At 41.2% G+C, this 18,459-nt stretch overlaps 1 protein-coding gene across 2 annotated transcripts in view; it reads right to left on the bottom strand.

The window, feature by feature from the left end:
• The window catches only part of mroh1 (maestro heat-like repeat family member 1), a 34,321-nt gene that overhangs the window by 3,756 nt on the left and 12,106 nt on the right, over window positions 1–18,459 (bottom strand). Inside the window, exons 13-44 of one of the 2 annotated variants that reach the window (XM_071906040.2) lie at window positions 18,245–18,367; window positions 17,774–17,881; window positions 16,844–16,988; window positions 16,506–16,546; window positions 15,769–15,910; window positions 15,349–15,401; window positions 15,111–15,218; window positions 14,174–14,293; window positions 13,874–13,996; window positions 13,341–13,487; window positions 11,997–12,023; window positions 10,110–10,232; window positions 9,833–9,912; window positions 8,706–8,847; window positions 8,340–8,435; window positions 7,806–7,910; window positions 7,277–7,412; window positions 6,910–7,022; window positions 6,175–6,327; window positions 5,715–5,771; window positions 5,339–5,436; window positions 4,935–5,100; window positions 4,274–4,443; window positions 3,985–4,122; window positions 3,397–3,511; window positions 2,847–2,993; window positions 2,467–2,533; window positions 2,074–2,195; window positions 1,672–1,821; window positions 1,355–1,489; window positions 890–992; window positions 14–79 (exon numbers count right to left, since the gene is read on the bottom strand). In XM_071906040.2, the coding sequence (XP_071762141.2) occupies window positions 14–79; window positions 890–992; window positions 1,355–1,489; window positions 1,672–1,821; window positions 2,074–2,195; window positions 2,467–2,533; window positions 2,847–2,993; window positions 3,397–3,511; window positions 3,985–4,122; window positions 4,274–4,443; window positions 4,935–5,100; window positions 5,339–5,436; window positions 5,715–5,771; window positions 6,175–6,327; window positions 6,910–7,022; window positions 7,277–7,412; window positions 7,806–7,910; window positions 8,340–8,435; window positions 8,706–8,847; window positions 9,833–9,912; window positions 10,110–10,232; window positions 11,997–12,023; window positions 13,341–13,487; window positions 13,874–13,996; window positions 14,174–14,293; window positions 15,111–15,218; window positions 15,349–15,401; window positions 15,769–15,910; window positions 16,506–16,546; window positions 16,844–16,988; window positions 17,774–17,881; window positions 18,245–18,367 (3,619 nt within the window). The remainder of the gene's footprint in view (window positions 1–13; window positions 80–889; window positions 993–1,354; window positions 1,490–1,671; window positions 1,822–2,073; window positions 2,196–2,466; window positions 2,534–2,846; window positions 2,994–3,396; window positions 3,512–3,984; window positions 4,123–4,273; window positions 4,444–4,934; window positions 5,101–5,338; window positions 5,437–5,714; window positions 5,772–6,174; window positions 6,328–6,909; window positions 7,023–7,276; window positions 7,413–7,805; window positions 7,911–8,339; window positions 8,436–8,705; window positions 8,848–9,832; window positions 9,913–10,109; window positions 10,233–11,996; window positions 12,024–13,340; window positions 13,488–13,873; window positions 13,997–14,173; window positions 14,294–15,110; window positions 15,219–15,348; window positions 15,402–15,768; window positions 15,911–16,505; window positions 16,547–16,843; window positions 16,989–17,773; window positions 17,882–18,244; window positions 18,368–18,459) is intronic. The other variant, XM_071906041.2, reaches the window with a different exon arrangement.

The raw sequence follows: 18,459 nt of genomic DNA, 5'->3' as shown, positions 1-18,459 counted from the left end.
GAGTTAGTCTTACCTTTAGTGACGGTGCCCATGTTGAGGTGGGAGAGCAGCTCTTCTGGAAGATTCCCCAGCAGAAACCCTGGTGAGACACACACATAATGATCAGGGCGTATCTTAGGAACACATCCTTTCTAAACTGTCCATCAGTCAGGAGAAGGGACATAAGTGGGAGAAGAGTTGTAATGTGAACTAAGTTTCATTTTGCATACTCTATATGTGACCAGTGCCTTTTAATAGGGCTGCATGATTGTGGCTAAAATGATCATCATTATCACTTTGCTAAATATTGTGAATGCAATCATTAATGAAGATTATTAGTGCCAATGATTTGGTGAAAAAAAGTATGCATCTTAAATCAACCTATTGACTGCTTTTGTGTCAGTCCCTGTGTATCAGTGCAGTATAAACCTCTCACAGCAGGAGATAGTCTCTAAATCAACATGAGACTGTTTTCAGTCATACTGTGGTCTTAATTCACATATTCACACTAGAAGGCACTAAGAGAACACAAATCTCCACCAACGCTGAGCAATTCTCCAACCTGCTGTTAGACCCCAAGACAACATTCCTATTCGTTACATTTATTTCTTGACCCTGCAAACATACCCTTACAATCTGGAAGCTAGTGATAGTGCTTGATTGTATACAGTGGTCATATGAAATGAAGTTTAACTCACAACAACAATTGGCAAATTGTGCAATCATACAGGATTAACTATACTGCCTGACATTTTTAATAGCAGGCACCAATGTTGACAATTATACTGTGTTATTCTTTAAACCCATATGTGAACATGGAGGACTTAGCCCTGACTTTATCCCAGCAGGATGTAGGGGTTAGGGTTTAGGATGTATGGAGCTAGGTTACAGGGTGTAGTAGTCATCATACCTATAAACATGGCAGCTCCTGCTCTGACCTCAGGCCAGTTGCTCTTGAAGAACTGGATGACTGAGATGTGGTAGAAGTTCAGCATGCCAGGAAAGTCCTGGATCTATGAAACACACATAAAAACATACATGAAGCAAGAATAATCTCGTACAATCTCTTAAGTAGTTCAACAATATAACTCAATACATCTTGACTTTGCAAAAAATTGAAGAGGGTGATCCTGAACTGTACATCATGAGAGCGGTTGGTTCAATAACTGCAAAGTTATGGTGAGTGGAAACATTCTCCAGCCATCAAGTCCCTGGAGGACCAACCAAGGCCTTGATATTTCTTGATATTTAGTCTTCAGATTTCCATAACACAATTTCTCAGTTTCAACTTTAAGGTGAATGCCAGTGAAAAACTTCAGGAATTCAGATAAACCATTTGATGACATTTGTGTGTATGTGTGAGTGAGAGTCTCACCAGATACTTGGTGAGGTCATTGATGAACTCTCCGTAGTGCAAGCTCTTGTCATCATGCAGGTGGTTCTGGAACATGGCCGTGATCTGGTCTGAACCGACCACAGGAGCACACACACGCATTGCATACTTACAGGCCTGGATACACACGCACACACGCACACACAAACACAAACACACAAAGACACAATCCATATTTGTATCACAGAATACAATTGTTTGACCCGTAGATCTCAGAATCATCCACACAATGAAAAAAGGTGTTTCGAAACACTGTGTGTGTGTGTGTGTGTGTGTGTGTGTGTGTGTGTGTGTCCTACCTTGACCACCTCTGGGTTAGGGTCAACCAGGTGTAACAGCAGGCTGACCAGAACATTGTGGATCTGGTCTTTAAACACTGGCTCTCCTGAGCCGAACTTGGACAGATTCCCCAGCAGGAGGATGGATGCAGAGCGGATCTCATTGTTATCCTGGACCAGCAGGGGGCACCAGAGGGAACCATTAGTGTTAGTGTGTGTTTGTGTGCGTGTGTGTGTGTGTGTGTGTGTGTGTGTGTGTGTCAAGTATCGTAAATGAAAACTCTAATATCATACAGATATTTTGATATAACGTATCAGACTGTATATATCATTATATCACTTATTTTCAAATACTACCTAGCCACTTCCTCAAATATTGGTTTGAGACTGCAACCAGTAAGAAAGAATAAAATGAAAACATACGCTCTCCAGGAATGGTTTGATCTTCATGAAGATATAAACCACTAGTAAATGGACGTTCTTCTTGTCCAGGTAGAGGAGAACTTTAGACAGACCTGACATGGCCTCAAGGGTGATCAGTTTACCTGCAGAGAGACAGAGAGATAGACGAAGTAGAGGACATTTTATCTTGGATACTGCACCAAGCACAGCACTGTACAAGCACAAGAGAAAACTCTGGCTGATGCCTTTGTCAAGTGAAAATGAAGCTGTGGGTGTTGTCAAGGGATGTGAAAAACCAAAAGGAGAAGACTGTTTGCCAGCTCAAAAAAGGAAGTAGAAATCGCTGTAATAAATCCGGTGAGTCAGACGACTAATGACTATAACTTCCAACTCAATTAATGAGTTTGACCTTACCTGGATCGTCCTTCTCCTCCATGCCTGAACTCATGGCTGCCAGCAGCTCCTTAGCATACTTATTCACCTGGTGGGGGAAGGGAGGGGGGAGAGAAAGAGGGAAAGACAAAAGGGAAAAGGGAGAGGGGAAAGGAAGATTGAGAGAGGGAGGGAGGGATTGGGCATTGGAATAAAAAGGAAACTCATTCAATCACATGACATATTCTAGGAGTAGTAGTAGTAGTACCTTGTCAGGGGATCCCACATCAATATGTCAATGCTCTAACAGCTAATGTGCATAGTAGAGTGTGTGTCTATGTCGGCCTGTGTGTGTGTGTGTGTGTGTGTGTGTGTGTGTGTGTGTGTGTGTGTGTGTGTGTGTGTGTGTGTGTGTGTAGTACCTTTTCAGGTGATCCCACAGCTATGTTGCCCAGCCCCCGCACAGCCAACATGCGGACGGTGCAGCAGGGATCTGATATCCTCTCCATCATGTTGTTCATTAACACATCCATCAACATCAACTCTGTTACCACATGGTGGTTTAAGAGCTAGATACAGTGAGTGAGAGAGAGAAAGAGACGAAACACGTCATGTTATTCACAGTATCCATCCATCCATCTGCACCTAACCCTGTCACCACATAGTCATGGCTAGATCCACACACACACACACACACACACATACATCCATCAAATAAAACAAACACACCACTGATGCGTTAGAAAAATTGGAGTGTCCATGTCCAGCAGAAAGAAATCACCAATTTTCTTGACTGTGATTGATAACACTGTCTCCTCTGCATAGAAAATGTTTCCTGACACATTTGTGTTCAATTCACAAAAAGTCAGAGCAATCAATGAAACACTGGGCCCCCAATCTATGACTTTCTAAGACAGAAAAAAGTAAAATAGAAATAATTTCATGGTGTGTGCTTGTGAGAGTGAGTATCACCTCAGAGAAGAAAGCGGTGACGGTGATTCTCTGGCATTCATAGATGTTGTTCAAACAGGGACACATGCACTCTACAATGGAGGGCAACCTGGGACCAGCATGCTTAGCCATCGCTCTGTAGGAGAAAACAAACATACCCAGAGTCACACACACTTTTTATACTGAGTGGATTAATTATTAGGAACAGTTGGTTCTTGCACGAAACACATTGACAAGGTGAATATTAATTTCACCAATTAAATCCACTTCAATTATGAGAGACAGATAAAGCTAGAAGAGAGGAAGGATTTTTTAAGCCTTGAGACAACTGAAATAGGAATTGTGCAAAGCAGGTGCAACTCTAAGGCAGGTGTTTGCAATATTTTGTACACTTTAGTGTTAAAGCTCCTTACATGCAACCTTATCAAAGGCTAATTATACTGGATTGTAGTGTTTTTGTACCTCTGACAAATGTAAGAGCTAAAAATTTGCTTTAATGTAATCAGGTTGGTGTGTTTAAATGAAGAATCAATTAATAATGGTAATCAAAGGTAATGCTGGAATCCTGAGGGGCTCAAGCTGAACCTGATCAGTTGAGTATGTGTGTACCTGGCCAGTAGTGTAACACCAGTAGTGTGAGTATTTTGTTCCTTCATGGCGTCCCAGGCGTTATCCTGCTCCAGTTTTTTCACCACCTCATCTAACTGGGCCCGTGCTAACAAGATACGTAACGCGTCAGCTGCTACCCTGGGACACACAGGAAAAACAAAGGATTAGGCCAAGCCATTAGCCCACATAGATGCACCTGTAATTAGACTCCACTTTTACCTTAATAGAGACAATGAAACTAGATACCTCACCCACATGTTACTAGACATTAAGGGAGAAAGATACCCACCCTGCTACATGGACAGAGATAGTGTGTTTAGTGTTGCTGTCCTTCGGCGCCAAGACCCCGACACTGGCTCCCAGTCTGATCGTGAGACAGGAGAAGAGCTGAGGAAACAGACTGACTGCTGGCTCCTGACTCTGACCGTTTAACAACAGCTCTTTGAGACCACATGTCATCTGGAAGGACAGAACACACACACATACACACACACAAAAATACCTGTGAATATCTACTTTGGGGAGGAACAGGGAGAGAGCATCCCTTCTTCTTTAATTTCTGTTTGGTATGGAGCTGCTGCTGCCCAGGACAGGAGCCAGCTGAAGAGTGGTATGCATGACCTCAAAAATAAGCAGCTGCTTAGGACCATGCTGACCTAGCTAACTCTTTTTGAGTAACTCTTTAGGAAATGGCCCAACACCCAGTTCCATGACAGCATCTACATAGAGGAAGTGCACTTCCTGAATGCCCATTTACCAACTTCACACTTTACCTGCCACTTTAGAAACACTGCACCATTTGCACTTTTTTTTTTTTTATGGTATTGCTTTCCTATTTGTATCAGTGCAGATGTGTTTGTCTGAATATAATCTTAAATCTAGAACGAAATATCTAAAACGTAGACAGTGATGTGTGTGTGTGTGTGTGTGTGTGTGTGTGTGTGACTTACAGCCAGTGGCTGATTGGTGGCCACCTTTGTTGTTCCAGCCCTCATCATTGACTCCTTCTTGTCTACGTAGGGTGCCATGACGACCAGCTTCTCCATCACCATCTCCATGATCTGCTTGGCTATGATGGGGTCTGCTCCCAGGGCCATCCACATCTCACTGGTCCAACTGGAGGGAGAGACCAAGAACTTTATGGTGCGGCACATTTTATCAAAAAACTCTATGCTTCTCTATCTTTGGTCTAATAGATGTGAGAAACACTTTGTCCTACAAAGACAAAACATAGTAACTGACAATTTGGAGTATTGAGTAATTGATTGAGTAATTTACTTTATGAAACATTTTTGTGGACACTGTGTGCGTGTACTTAAATATTAAAATTTTATACATGGTCCTGTGTGTATACCTGTCATATGGGAGAGGTTGGTTGACCAGTGTATTAATGACAGTCTGTAGATGTTGCGTAGCCAAGATTAGAACCGTCTGTCCCACTGCCACTCTCACCTAAACACAGGTAGACAAATTAATTCTTTCAGTGTGATGCAATTATGAATAATCAATGAATGACAAATAATCAAGTTAAGTCACAATGTACAGCGAACCAGTCATTATCGCAAAATCAGCCCCAGGGTGAATCAAGTCTGATATGGAGTGATATGATTAGATGTGAAACAGAGGTCTGTAATTCAAAAATAACAAGAACGTCATTTAAAAATAACAGACCTCAGAATGCATTCATTGGTAACAATCATGAGTGTTACTATATTCATGTCTATTCTGACCTGCTCCTCTGTGATGTTCTGCAGACGCAGGTGGAGCACCTCCAGCATCTCTGGGACCTAACACACACACACACACACACACACACACACACACACACACACACACACACACACACACACACACACACACACAATACCCCCCCAACCACCCCCATAACACACAAAGGCACAAAGAAACAAACAGAGAACCATTATGTGTGATATCCAGTACAAAATAAATGTGTGTGTCTATTCAGTGTAACATTAGAGCCCTTTAATGGGTGGGTGTCATTTACAGTCCTTTGCCTGTTATCTTATGTGTCTGGAAATATCCTCAAATTAAGGCTGACAGTCTCTGCTGTGGTCATTTCAGAACACCTTATGCGTTCTGGATGTGTGTGTGTGTGTGTGTGTGTGTGTGTGTGTGTGTGTGTGTGTGTGTGTGTGTGTGTGTGTGTGTGTGCGTGCGCGCATGCCTTACCAGTTCTTGTAGTCCAGCTCCTCTGTTCTTCAGCAGAGTGTTGAGTATCACAGAGGAAGCTCTGCAGCAGTTGGTCTGACTGTCTACCAGTCCTTCAAACAACATGAACACCAGCGTAGTCAACTGCTGCTGGGGCAGACGCTTACTCATCACCTAACACACACAGAAGAAGACGCTGTTACACACATAGAGGAGCACAGCCAGAGACAAAAACTTACATACAGATACATGTACACAGAAAGACATAGATACAGACCCACACAATGCACACATGTCCACCTCTTTTGAAAATCTTGAAAAAAAGATGTCAAATCTTCACATTAGGCCTACTTGCCAGTTATCGCAGTTCACTGATTTCTTTTGTCAGGTGCTTTACTCATACAGTGCATCAATTGTAGCATAGGTTATCGCCTTGAACAATTAGTTATATGCAAATCCTGCATCCTTTGCTAGGTAGAGTAGTAGAATCAAGTAGAATCAACCCATAAGAGAAAACCTAGAGCCAGTTATAGCTATTTTTGCATTAAGTGAAGCATGTTGGAGCACAGACTTACAGGCTTTATGCATTCTGTTGTATAGGTTATTGCCTTGCCTATTATCTTGGCACTCACAAAGATGGTTACATTAACTGCATGAACATCTTATCCTGCACAAAGTTGAGCAGGGTAAAGGCATAACAAATAAAAGTTTCAGTTACAGACAGTTGAGTGCCTTGCTGAAGGGTATGGAGTCTACCTTGGTGAGGTCAGAGCAGGTCTTGTAGAGAACGGAGTGATCAGGGTTTTCTAGTCTGTCTCGCAGGGGCAGCAAACTCTCCACACCTTCATCCTTATAATCTAGGGAGAAACCTGTACACATAAGTGGTATATGAAAAGTTGAATATAAAAATTGTCAAAACAGCAGGCTTCACAAAAACAAATCCGTAGTCTACCTACAGAGAGAGTTTAATGTTAGAGCTGGACCATGTAGCTTTGGTGAGAACCAACTGAGTTATTTAATTTGCTATGTATGGTATTTTTAAAAATAAGTTCTTTATAGTTCTTTATAGGAAAACAAAGGTAAAAGATCAGGCTTCTCTGTGTGCGTGTGTGTGTGTGTGTACCTTCATATCGTAGTTGTATATAAAGCAGTGTGTATATACACTCGATAGCTGCAGTGCGTACAGCAGGGTGAGGGTCGGAGCAGCGAGGAGACAGTCGGCCCAGCAGAGCTCCAAGGTTGTGGAAAGACACCATGTTCTAGAAACAGATGCATAGAAACACAGAGTTACAGAGAAGGATGTGTGCACTTCCGCCATTTTGCGTCCAATTAGCTAGTCCAACTGCAAACCAATTAGCTTCACATAGCCTATTCAGCTACTTGGCTAATGTAGCGGCTAATTGGCTAGCGTTTGCTACCAATTTCTCTTTAAGAGTATTAAAAAATTAAAAATTAAAAAACCATTTTACAGTCTGTTGACAGCAGAATCAGACAAATATGTTACAGCTGATATTATGATAAAAATGCACAGAAATACGAAATAAAGCTTTAGATTTGTGTTTAGTGTGTCTGTATGTGCATGCATGTGTAACTTAAAAGTTATATTGTGTGTGTGTGAGTGTGTGTGTGTGTGTGTGTGTGTGTGTGTGTACCTTAACAGTCAGGTTATCCAGGTAGTAAGCCAGTATGTGAGCAGTGGCGCTGACAGCTCTCTCTCTCTCATGGTCGAGTCCTGAGCTCAACCACGACTCAATGTGCTGCACAGGACAGGAACACACATCATGTTAGACAACACAGCAGTATAAGATGATACAGAGGAAAGATACTTGATACATTAGAAGAACTGAAGCTCAACGGACACTAACATGTTTGCCTTCAAAAATCAATGAAAAAGGATAACTTATTATTTTCATATTTTACATACTTATTGCACTGAGATCAACTATCAGTTACCTTCCCAGTACCTGGAAAGGTTAGGTTTTGTAAGAGCTCATGTTTGTTGATATTGTTCACCTATGGTATTTCCCCTGATCAGCTGACAACAACTGCCACCATTTATGTCCAAATTATTAATCAACCAGCCACTTACAATGTACAAGCAGAATACGTTTAGATGAGAATAATACAATGATACAAATATAACTAAATACTAGAGGAGCTGGTTAGGCTAGAACCTCAGGCCTCACCTTGAAGACACTCTGCAGGCCGTCAGGTGTGGGATCCCTGGCCAGTACACTCTTCAGCAGTTCCTGCAGTGCAGCCAAGGTGTCCTTGTATAAAGCCTGAACAGATATCCCAGGACATTTTAGTTTGAGCACATGATAATGTTCGGAAAAAGTCACACAGAATGTCTCATGAGGTGCACATGTGCAAAAGGTTTGTGTGTGTCTCTACACAAGGTGGAACCCTGCTAGTGACATGCACAACTCCACAACAAGTGAAGTACAATTGCCAGAAAATGACTTGTTAAAGCTGTAAAACTGGTTAGTGGTTGTGTTTAAGGTTAGTATAGAAGCACCGGCAAGTGTGCGCATCTGTCTCTCTTTTTTCACCTCTCTCTGCTTGGGGTCCAGTATCTCCTCCTCTTTAGTTTTCTCTGGAGTGTGTGTCTCGGCTGGCAGAGAGAACACACTGTTCACACACACCTTCAGCAAGTCAAAGCTCTCATTCTCACTCAGCGCAGGGTCCAAGGGGCTGAAGCACTAAAGGTCAAGGGTAAAACACTACAGAATGACAGAAACTCAAGTACAGGAATGCATGGATGCTATAGATTTCTATTGAGGGCGTGTGACAATTTGTTTGACACTGTCCACACATGAAACAATGTCCATGACAGCATAATTACCTTCGGCAACAAAGTTGGAAGGAGGTTATGTTTTCAGTCCAGTCTGTTTGTTTGTTAGCAAGCTATCTCAAAAGCTAACTAACAGATTTTGTTGAAATTTTGTGGACAGGTAGCCCTTGGCCCAAGCATCAGTTAATTAGATTTTAGTGATAATACGGATCTGGGATTTCTGCCATTAGACGATTATTAATTTTTAGCCATAACTGTTATGCTGTGTTCATGTGCTGGTGGGAAGGTCCAACATCTGGGACTTCCAGGTCGGCTGCTAAACAGCATGGTATTCATGTGCTATTGTCTCGGAAAATCAAAACCGGAAGACAAGCTATAAACAAAAACTGTTACGGGGGCTGCAGCTTTGCAAGTTGGAGAAGTATTCAACATTGGTGGAGATTTCCGTTCCACCAAGTGCCTTCTAGTTACAATTCTGTGGTTGTCGTTTAAGGTATACCGAAGGAAATAACTTTGATACATATTTTAATCCATTCAAGCTAATTGGAAGTAGTATCCTATTAAGTACTGTTCTCTACTCAGCTACCCATGATCTCAAGCTGATACTAATATCCATCTCAATATTGTCAGTATCCTGCAGAAACCATGACTCTCTACAAAACTTTTCAGGAATTCAGAGAATCTGTTTGATTTCCTCATCACACCCACACATTTCTGACATTTCCGCAATGCTTTTTATCAGTTCTGCCTTGGTCCAATGATCATGAAACATTTTCTACATGTGGGAAAAGGGTCAGCTGATAGTCATCATCAATCAACGGCAACATTGGAGATCTAAGGCTTTGGCAATACACTGAGGATCGAATTGTTTTGAGTGAAGGATACATCAGGTTGGCACAGGTGGTCATCACTAGATGGCGTACTGGAGTCCTCATTGCATCAGCTGGCTCTGCCTTGATAAAATCCTGACCAGACACAACAACAGTAGAGAGGAATCAGCCAATAATTTCTTAGATAACAATGTTAAAACACTGATAGTAGCATATCACAATTGTTTGTTTATATAATTCTTTGTTTTATGAAGTAAAGGAACAAGGTGCAGCGAGGTTCACCATGTGAACTAACTGAAGCAAAACCCATGATTTGTCTTCATACTACTGACCAGCATAACGGCAATGAGCTCCTGTTTGCGAGAGAAGACGTAGCCTTGTCTCTTCACACACTCACTGATGGCTTTGGCTATGAGCCCAACACTCTGGATCAAACTCAGCTTCATGGTCAGGTCCTGGAGCAGGGAAACACACACACACAGACACACACAAATGCAGGCAGACGGAAGACGGAGAGACAAATGACACACAAAGACATACAGGAGAGAAAAAGAAAGGACGTGCACAGATCCACAGATTCAGGTCAAGAGGACAAGTAGGCTAAATATGGTGCAAATAGGATAATTGCATTTTCCAAATCAGCAGGATTGCAAAGTAGTACTGCGACAACCAAGCACATTACTATAGCCCCCTTTGCAGATTAAGCATAAGCAAAAACAATACAAAATCATTCCAGCAATATCAAATTCAATTAATCAATCAATCAATTAATCAATCAATCAATCAAATCAATCCAGCAGTGAGTTTGTAGATTGATCCTCCATGCCTTTGGATGGAGAGAAGTCAGAGTTGTGTGATTTGAGAAGGAGATCATTCAACAGTAAACCACCTGCAGGCTCTGATCTAAGAAGCGACAGATCAGATTGCGGCCCGGAGACACCAAGGTGCTGTTAGGATTTAGCAAGAGATTACAAAAGCCTTTTCACACCAAGGGTGATTCGTTGGTCAAAAGCCTGAGAGAGCAATCAACCATAAAGAGATGACTGGATTACGTAAAGAGTGAGATCTAGTGGGTACAGTCATAACGACAAAAACAAAACAAAAAACTTGATGAACTCTCTGTGACAGCTCACAGTCCTGCCAAACTCTTGTGGGATTTATATAAGTGCTGACATCTTAAAACTGCAAAGTCATGGTGCATTGGTGTGAAACTGCTTTATATATAGACCCAAGAATGTGATCATATAACAAGGGACATTTAAGCCACTTCCCTTTTTACCCGTTTAAAAAAAAAACAAAGGACTGAGCAACTGTAGGGAACCTGTCAACGGCAGGTGACAAAGTTGCCAGTGGGGTGGATCATTCAAGACATTTTGCAAATACTTTGCATCATTGTTGGTTTTGAAATTTCCTTTAGATGGTCAGAGTAAAACACTGAGGGTTTTTTGTATAATCCAAACTGCTTCAATATTCCCTTATTAAATATATTCAAAGTCTTTAATGTCAGACAGCTTTGTGCTGTTGGGGCTGGAAACACCAGCTGTATCCCTGGCTTTACATCACATTAATGGGTCAAAGTTGAAGCTACATTTCACTCAGGTAGAACATTTTCTACTCTTTACAATGCCACAGGGCTTCAGGAGCATGTCCACCTCTAGCAGGAGCTGCTCTGGGGTCTGTGGTCACTACCAGCATTCAGGAATTTACTGCAATTACTGCAAACCAGCACAATTACTCAGTAAAATATAGGAACCACATGAAATATTACCTGGGTTGGTCCTCTTTTGACTATGGGTCCCTAGAGGGGCCAATATTGGTGGTGGACCATTCATGAATGCAAAGGTCCTACAAAGGTATGTGCAATCAAATTTTGAGGTGCTCTACCATAGTGAAATATTACTTTAAAAAGATACTGCCAAGTAACGATTAGAGAGTGAGTAGGAAGTTGCTGTATTTTATCAAGCTCTTCCTTGATTTTAGTGAGTATATCTCTAATTGAGAGAGTGGGAAGAGGGAGAAATACAAAGAAGAGTGAGAAAAGAGAGAGCATGAGAGTTGAGAAAGAGAGATGGAATCAGTGTGAAAGAAAATAAGTAGTAAGGGAAATAAAAAAAATAGGATAAATGAGAAAAATAGCAAGAGAGGAAGGGGAAAAAACAAAGAAAAAGAAAAAAAAACAGAGAGCAAAACAGAGAGAGATAGCCCTTGCGTTCCTGTACCTTGGTCTCTACTTTAATCCCCAGAACCTGTATGAAATAGAGGTGATACGATTGTCAGTCCACATACCTACACAACCAAGAAAGGTCTATTATATCGGTCTCTCCAGGAATATGTGATTTGATATTTTATATTTTATTTTCCTCCACTTTTCTGATAATAATCAGAGAATGCAGCAAATTAGCTTGCGATGTGAAAAAATAATGGGATTTTGGGATTCAACAATCAGAGAAAAACTCCAAATGAGCATTGTTCATTATCTGAAAGCCAAACTGAAAATGAGTGTTCTGCAGATTAAATAAATGCTTCCCCATGCTGTCTCTTGGTTGGTTGTCTTCACAATTATTACATTAGGTTTACACAAGTTATTCAGTAATCAGTGTATGTGATAAGTGTCATTATGGCTACAGATGAACCTCTCTTTCCCCTGTAAAGTAGCCAGTAGCAGGCTAGTGTTACAAAATTCATTTGGTAATGAACGCTGTCACAGACACACAAAGTACAAGCTGGATGGATGCTGACTTGATTTTACCCCTGTTTTACATGAACTGGCCAACAGACATTCAGAAAGTTGGAGTGGGAAGTGGGAAAAAAACAACAACTTGGAGTGACATTAGTTGAGGAAGCCTTGTGCTGACTGTCCGCCCTAAGTTCTTCCTGAGGTCAAAGTAGCAGGCCACTAGCAACCAGTGACATGCCAGTTGAACAGTTAAGCTCATTTCCAAGAAAAAACTAGTCCAATAAAAATTAGTCAGACTCCTCAGAATTTGTTTCGCATCATAAGTGGTCCTGTTCCACATATTTCACATGACATGCATTTACACAACATTGAATGAATACATCAATTTTTTCCACATAATATGCATAAAATCCATGCACAAGATGGTAGAACTGGACTTGCCCTGTTAAGCTACAGCACAAGATCTTTCCCTGTGCCTCAGCTTGCACATAACATAGTCTGATCACTTCAGGGATGAAGAAATGTTTGAATTTGTTAAATCAACAACAAAATTCCACAATACGGGGTCCTGTAGCATAGACTACATCCAATATTGCTACCAGTCTTTCTCCTCCCCATCTTCATCATCATAATTATTATCATCATCACTATATCCAGACAGACAGATCATGCCCTGTGAGCTCACACAGCTATACAGGTTTATGTTAGCCAGGGACATCTCTCAAATTTCCTTGACAAGTCTAGAAATTCCACTACTTGTGGATCTTACCATCCTAGGATTCATGTAAAATTCCCTGACTGGAATTCACACCTTAAACAACAAAGTCTCCTATGTGATCCCTTCCAACGTTACTTTGGTATTTACGTTACCTTGATATTATGTTACCTTGGTATTGAAGTGTTTACTGATGCAGCGAAGGATGTCTTGGTCTATGCGGTTCAGAATCTTTTCTGGGGGTGCGTTCAGAGCCACCTGGCCATAACACAGGATCAGTGTACTCTTCACTTTCTCTACCTCAACATCATTGCGCTCCTGGAAAAGACAAACAAACAGATAAAAATGAAAGAAAGAAATGCCAAGGGAAGTGAAGGAGAGAAAGAACGAGAGAATGCAAAAGGTAGAGGTCGAAAAATAAGTCAATAGTCACCAAAAATCAAATTACCAATTGACATCTAAAATATTTCAAATCACAAAACAGTGTTCATTCACATTTGCATGTGCAGATGTTGAAAGAAACCAAATGACAACAGGGAAAACACCGGTTTTCTACTATGAAACAAATACGGCAAGCATCAGCCCTGCACTTTTGGCAACAGAAGCTCCATTAACATTGACAGTAACACATGCAGATCAAAGGAAATCACGTGACATGTGTAATAAAATCTTCATGTGACATGTATAAAAACTGTTCTTTGTACTTTGAGCAGGTTGAAGATGCTTGGGGACTTCTTGAAGGCGTCTGACTTGCCGAACTCATCCAGTTTGGCCAGAGTTCCCTCTAGGTGGCTGTTGGCACAAAGCCCGATGCCCATGGCCACTCCCTGATACAGGCCGCACATGCAGACAGAGACCAAAGGTTAGACCCTAACCCTCCTAAAGGTTAGATCCTAACCCTAAACACCCATACCAATCAGTCAGAGATGTTAACTGGATATTTGAATACCTGAACACCAAACAGAATTATGATATGATGTCATCAATGTGTCTTTCAACAGTACCTCTCTCTCGATGGTGTCATTGTGTCGAGCTGTGAGGAGGACTTCCTGCAGTTGTTTTTTCACCACCTCCTTGTTGTAACACTGCTGGAGAGTCACTCCTATACACCGATACAGGAAACTCTAGATAGTTTGAAAAAAAAAAACACAACAACACAGATTTAAGTTGCCATGTAGGGACTTCACTGCCTAATGCCTTTCTCCATCTATGTTCTACATTGTCTGCATTCTGGGTTGCAGCTGCCCTCAAGGCTTTCACCACAGTAATGGATCTGAATTGCCTTGAACAGAATTTGGCTTGCATTTCTTCATAACACCAATACCAGCAGCAAAGTAATTACAAGAATCATTTCATTGGCCTTTGCTACACATGACCACCGGCAGCTGGAAGAAATAGTTGGCAGATGACAATATTTCAGCTCGCTAACATTCCGCTTTCCCAATTTATAGTACCTTAAATTACAAGGATTCATTGCTAGTTTGTTATGTAGGTTTTCACATCCTCTCAGCAGAATGCCAAAATCCATGTACATTTGCTGACTTTGTTAATTCTGGTTATGTAAGACACACCAGGACCCATGTGCATTAAAATTATGACTTCAACTTAAGACTTAAATCCAGATTTCAGTCACGCTTGCTATGGAAGCTTATCTTTACCTGATGAATATGATTTAGCATTTGTTAAAGCTGCAAGCAATTCAATAAACAAGTAGCCTGAAGTCCATTAATTTAATATGACTAGACAATTGTTGACAGATGTTGACCATGCAACACCACCGGTGCTATAGCTTGCAATCAGCTCACTCAAATTGGCCACTAGACTGTAGCACAACAATATGGGTGCTAGCAGTATGAACATTGGGTAGCAGCAGGTAACCTAGTCCACTCACATACTTTGGTGTGATATGTGGGGAAAAATAAGGTGCTTGAAAGTTCTTACCTTCTCCTCCAAAGCGTTGTTATAGGTGGAGAGGTATCGTGTTGCCTCAGCTGCCAACTGACATACCCACTTGTCATCATCAATGGTAACCAGGGTTTTTGACAGGAGCTGGAGCCAATTATATCACAGGTAGAAGGACATGTCAGCCAATTAAATCACAGGTAGATTGACACAGTAGCCAATTAAAACAGATTTTATACAGCATAATCTCTCCGTAACAAATTAAAATCAATCACACCTTCAGCAGCTTCTCGTCCCAGTGCTTCTTATCCAGACTCTCGGCTGTTGACTCTGGAAACAACAGCACACAGTCAGACTACTATGGAAGAAAAAAATAGATCCATATAGAATGGGGCTAAGCAGGAAAACATGCTAGCGGGTAACACACTTGTCCTCCAGTCGAAGTTTACCATCCAAACCAATGCTTGGCTGTCATGATGTTAGCTGAATTTTATAAATTTGACTGTCTCCTCTGACAACAGACAGTAAAACAGAGAGAACAAAGAATGGGAATAAACAGAGGCTGGTAGTTATGCTACCAAGTTAACCCCACAAGTCATCTCTGGATCACTATACCCTCCATTAGTGACAGCAGTAGAGGCAGTTCTACGGCTGATCTATGACATACACAGAAAAAACTGTTTTCATATCTCCATACCCTCTAGTAGTGCCAGCAGTGGAGGTATCTCTTTCTCCCAGAGTATGTCTGTATTGCGGTGAATGTTGAGACTGAGGACGCTGAGCAGAGAGAGAGACGGAGCACCATGACCTCTGCTATGGAACGGGAATGCTGCGTTCACCTGGGACAGACCAATGCAAACCCACATGTACAGGTAGACAGACACACACAAACACACAGGATTAGAAGTGATATAGATTACTGATGGCCTTGCACATATGATAACATATCCAAACAGAAGAAGCAGAAAAAAGGTCTTGTTCTTGACATCTGAACCTGAGGACTGTTTTGGTTACAGAAGAGCAAAGAAGAGCAAGATCAGATCTCCCTGTATCTTGCAATTATACTGGAGAAAACAAAATTATTTTTGTCAGCAAGCATGTGGAGATATTGTTACATGAACTAACATTAAATGCTCACATTTAACATTAAATGCTCACAATTACTCATGATAGCAGCTAAATTAACATTAGCCAAAACATTAGCCAGCCAACCAGGTACAGTATTATTGGTTTGCGTTTGCCTGGTTGTTGTCAAGCTACAGTAGTTCACTAGCTGGTTGATAGCTAACAGCAAAAGAAACATGATTGTAGTAACATTATTGAATAAAGGGAATTGGTATTTTCAGTGCTTATATCTTCAAGTCTCATTCTGGGCCCAGAGTCATATTTTGAAAAGAAACTGCTGTAGTGCATTATACAATTGGCTGTACTTACCAGCAGTCTGATCATCAGAGTTTGAGGAGACGGCAGATTGACTGGAGGAGAGGAGAGAGACAACACATTTAGCTTTAAATAGATCATACAGAATCAGAAGACAGAAAATACAGAGCAACTGTCCCAAGGCTTGAAAATTCAGCTGCAAACCATTTACTCTCCTTAATCCACATCTCCCATTCATGATGAGTGGATTTAACAGGTAAAATCCAGAACTTTTTTTGTGTTTGATATATACAGTACATATACAGTATATGGTGTATATATATTTGTATGGGTATATGGATATATGGATGTCTGTGTATATATGTATGAATGGATGATGATCACCCTCCTACCTTGCTGTGTGAAGTCTATGCTGAAGCTGGCCTCCTGGTTATTTTTCTTCTTGTTGCCCAGCACTATCAGGCTCTTACACAGAGGAGTGGTGGCGTTGCTGAACTGTGGAGGGGTCAGGTAGTACAGCAGCGTGGGCCACAGCACCTACACGAGACAAAATACATAATGGTGAGTCTCAGAGATGTTCATCTATATATTTCCATCTGACTGGACACCACCTGCCATTGTCTGATTTACATTTGATTACTAACCAATTAGTCATAAAACTCAAGTTTCAAGTGGAAGACTGCTGCAAAAAGAGATGAAAATCCTCCTAGCTAGATGGACATTCTTCAGATGACATTTACAACTAGTTGAACAGCTCCCTTAATCTCTTCTAGGAGTATACAGTAATGTTAGGTGACTTGGCTTGCTAGTTAACATTACCAACTGAACCCTTAGCAAACATAACGTAAAACATCTTACACACAGACACAGAAGCACTCCTTATACAACAATGTACTTTAAAGAGACAGTGCTGACATGAATAAACATTTTAGAAAGCCAAATTCCACTATTTTTCTATTGCATATAGCACAATGTCCATGACCAATATTTGTATGTTTTTTGTAAGTGATTTGAATGTTCTGGGGTTTCACATGGGACTTGTATTTTCGGCATATTATTTCCCTCCAGCAGTCAAGCTTTACTTAAACACTGTTGATAAAACACTTGACCAGTTGAGAAAGAAAATCTGACATTTCCAAACGCTTTAGATATGTGACATTTTCTATAACTATTTAAGGCCTGGAAAATCCAATTTTCATATTCCATGGCTAGCAGATTTTCTATGATCGTAGCAACGTACTTGAGTGAACCACTAACAGATCAACAGATCAGATGGAGACTGACAGATGGACAGATGGAGAGCTAGACAGACAGATACCTACATCAGCTAGCCGTCCAACAGTGGTGGTCAGGAGGTGCAGGGTGTTGTCACACATACTCCTCAACGCCTCGTTAGTCACCTCCTCCGGATCTGTGGGCTTCTGGCCACGCTGGAGACACACACAAACACAAGGGCATGTACAAATGCTTTACATTCAATTCGGTCAGCTTGACTTAGACCTAAAAAAATAAAACAAATCTTCAAAGTAAGTACACAGCATATGTATACATGCAGGGAAGAAGCCATTACATTAAATGACATTACAATGCAATTCCTCTGCTTCTATTCATAAAAAGGAATATTCAGCATAAATACATCATACTAACAATCACACAAGCCACACATATGAAACCTCACATCATTTAATTCAATTAGACAATTTCCAAACAAATTCAATTTTCTACCATAAAACCGAACAATATTCAGAGGATATGCAATACATACACACACACACACACACACACTGGAGTACCTGATATGTGTCGGGCAAGGCGCAGTGCTGAACGATGAATCGAACCAGTAACTCCCCTCCGTCCAACTCCAGGTAGCCATGATGAGCCATGGCACTGATCACCTGAACCACACGCTTCTTCACCTGGGAGACAGAGTGTGTGAGTGTGTGTGTGAGTGTGTGATCACCTGGACAACAAACATCTTCAGGAAAGCCAATGTCAAAAGACGTTGTCC

The sequence above is a fragment of the Centroberyx gerrardi genome, chromosome 12 (assembly GCF_048128805.1).
Source record: "Centroberyx gerrardi isolate f3 chromosome 12, fCenGer3.hap1.cur.20231027, whole genome shotgun sequence".
Classification (NCBI taxonomy): Eukaryota; Metazoa; Chordata; class Actinopteri; order Beryciformes; family Berycidae; genus Centroberyx; species Centroberyx gerrardi.
Note: the sequence above shows the minus strand (reverse complement) of the source record. Positions and strands in the feature narration are given on the sequence as shown.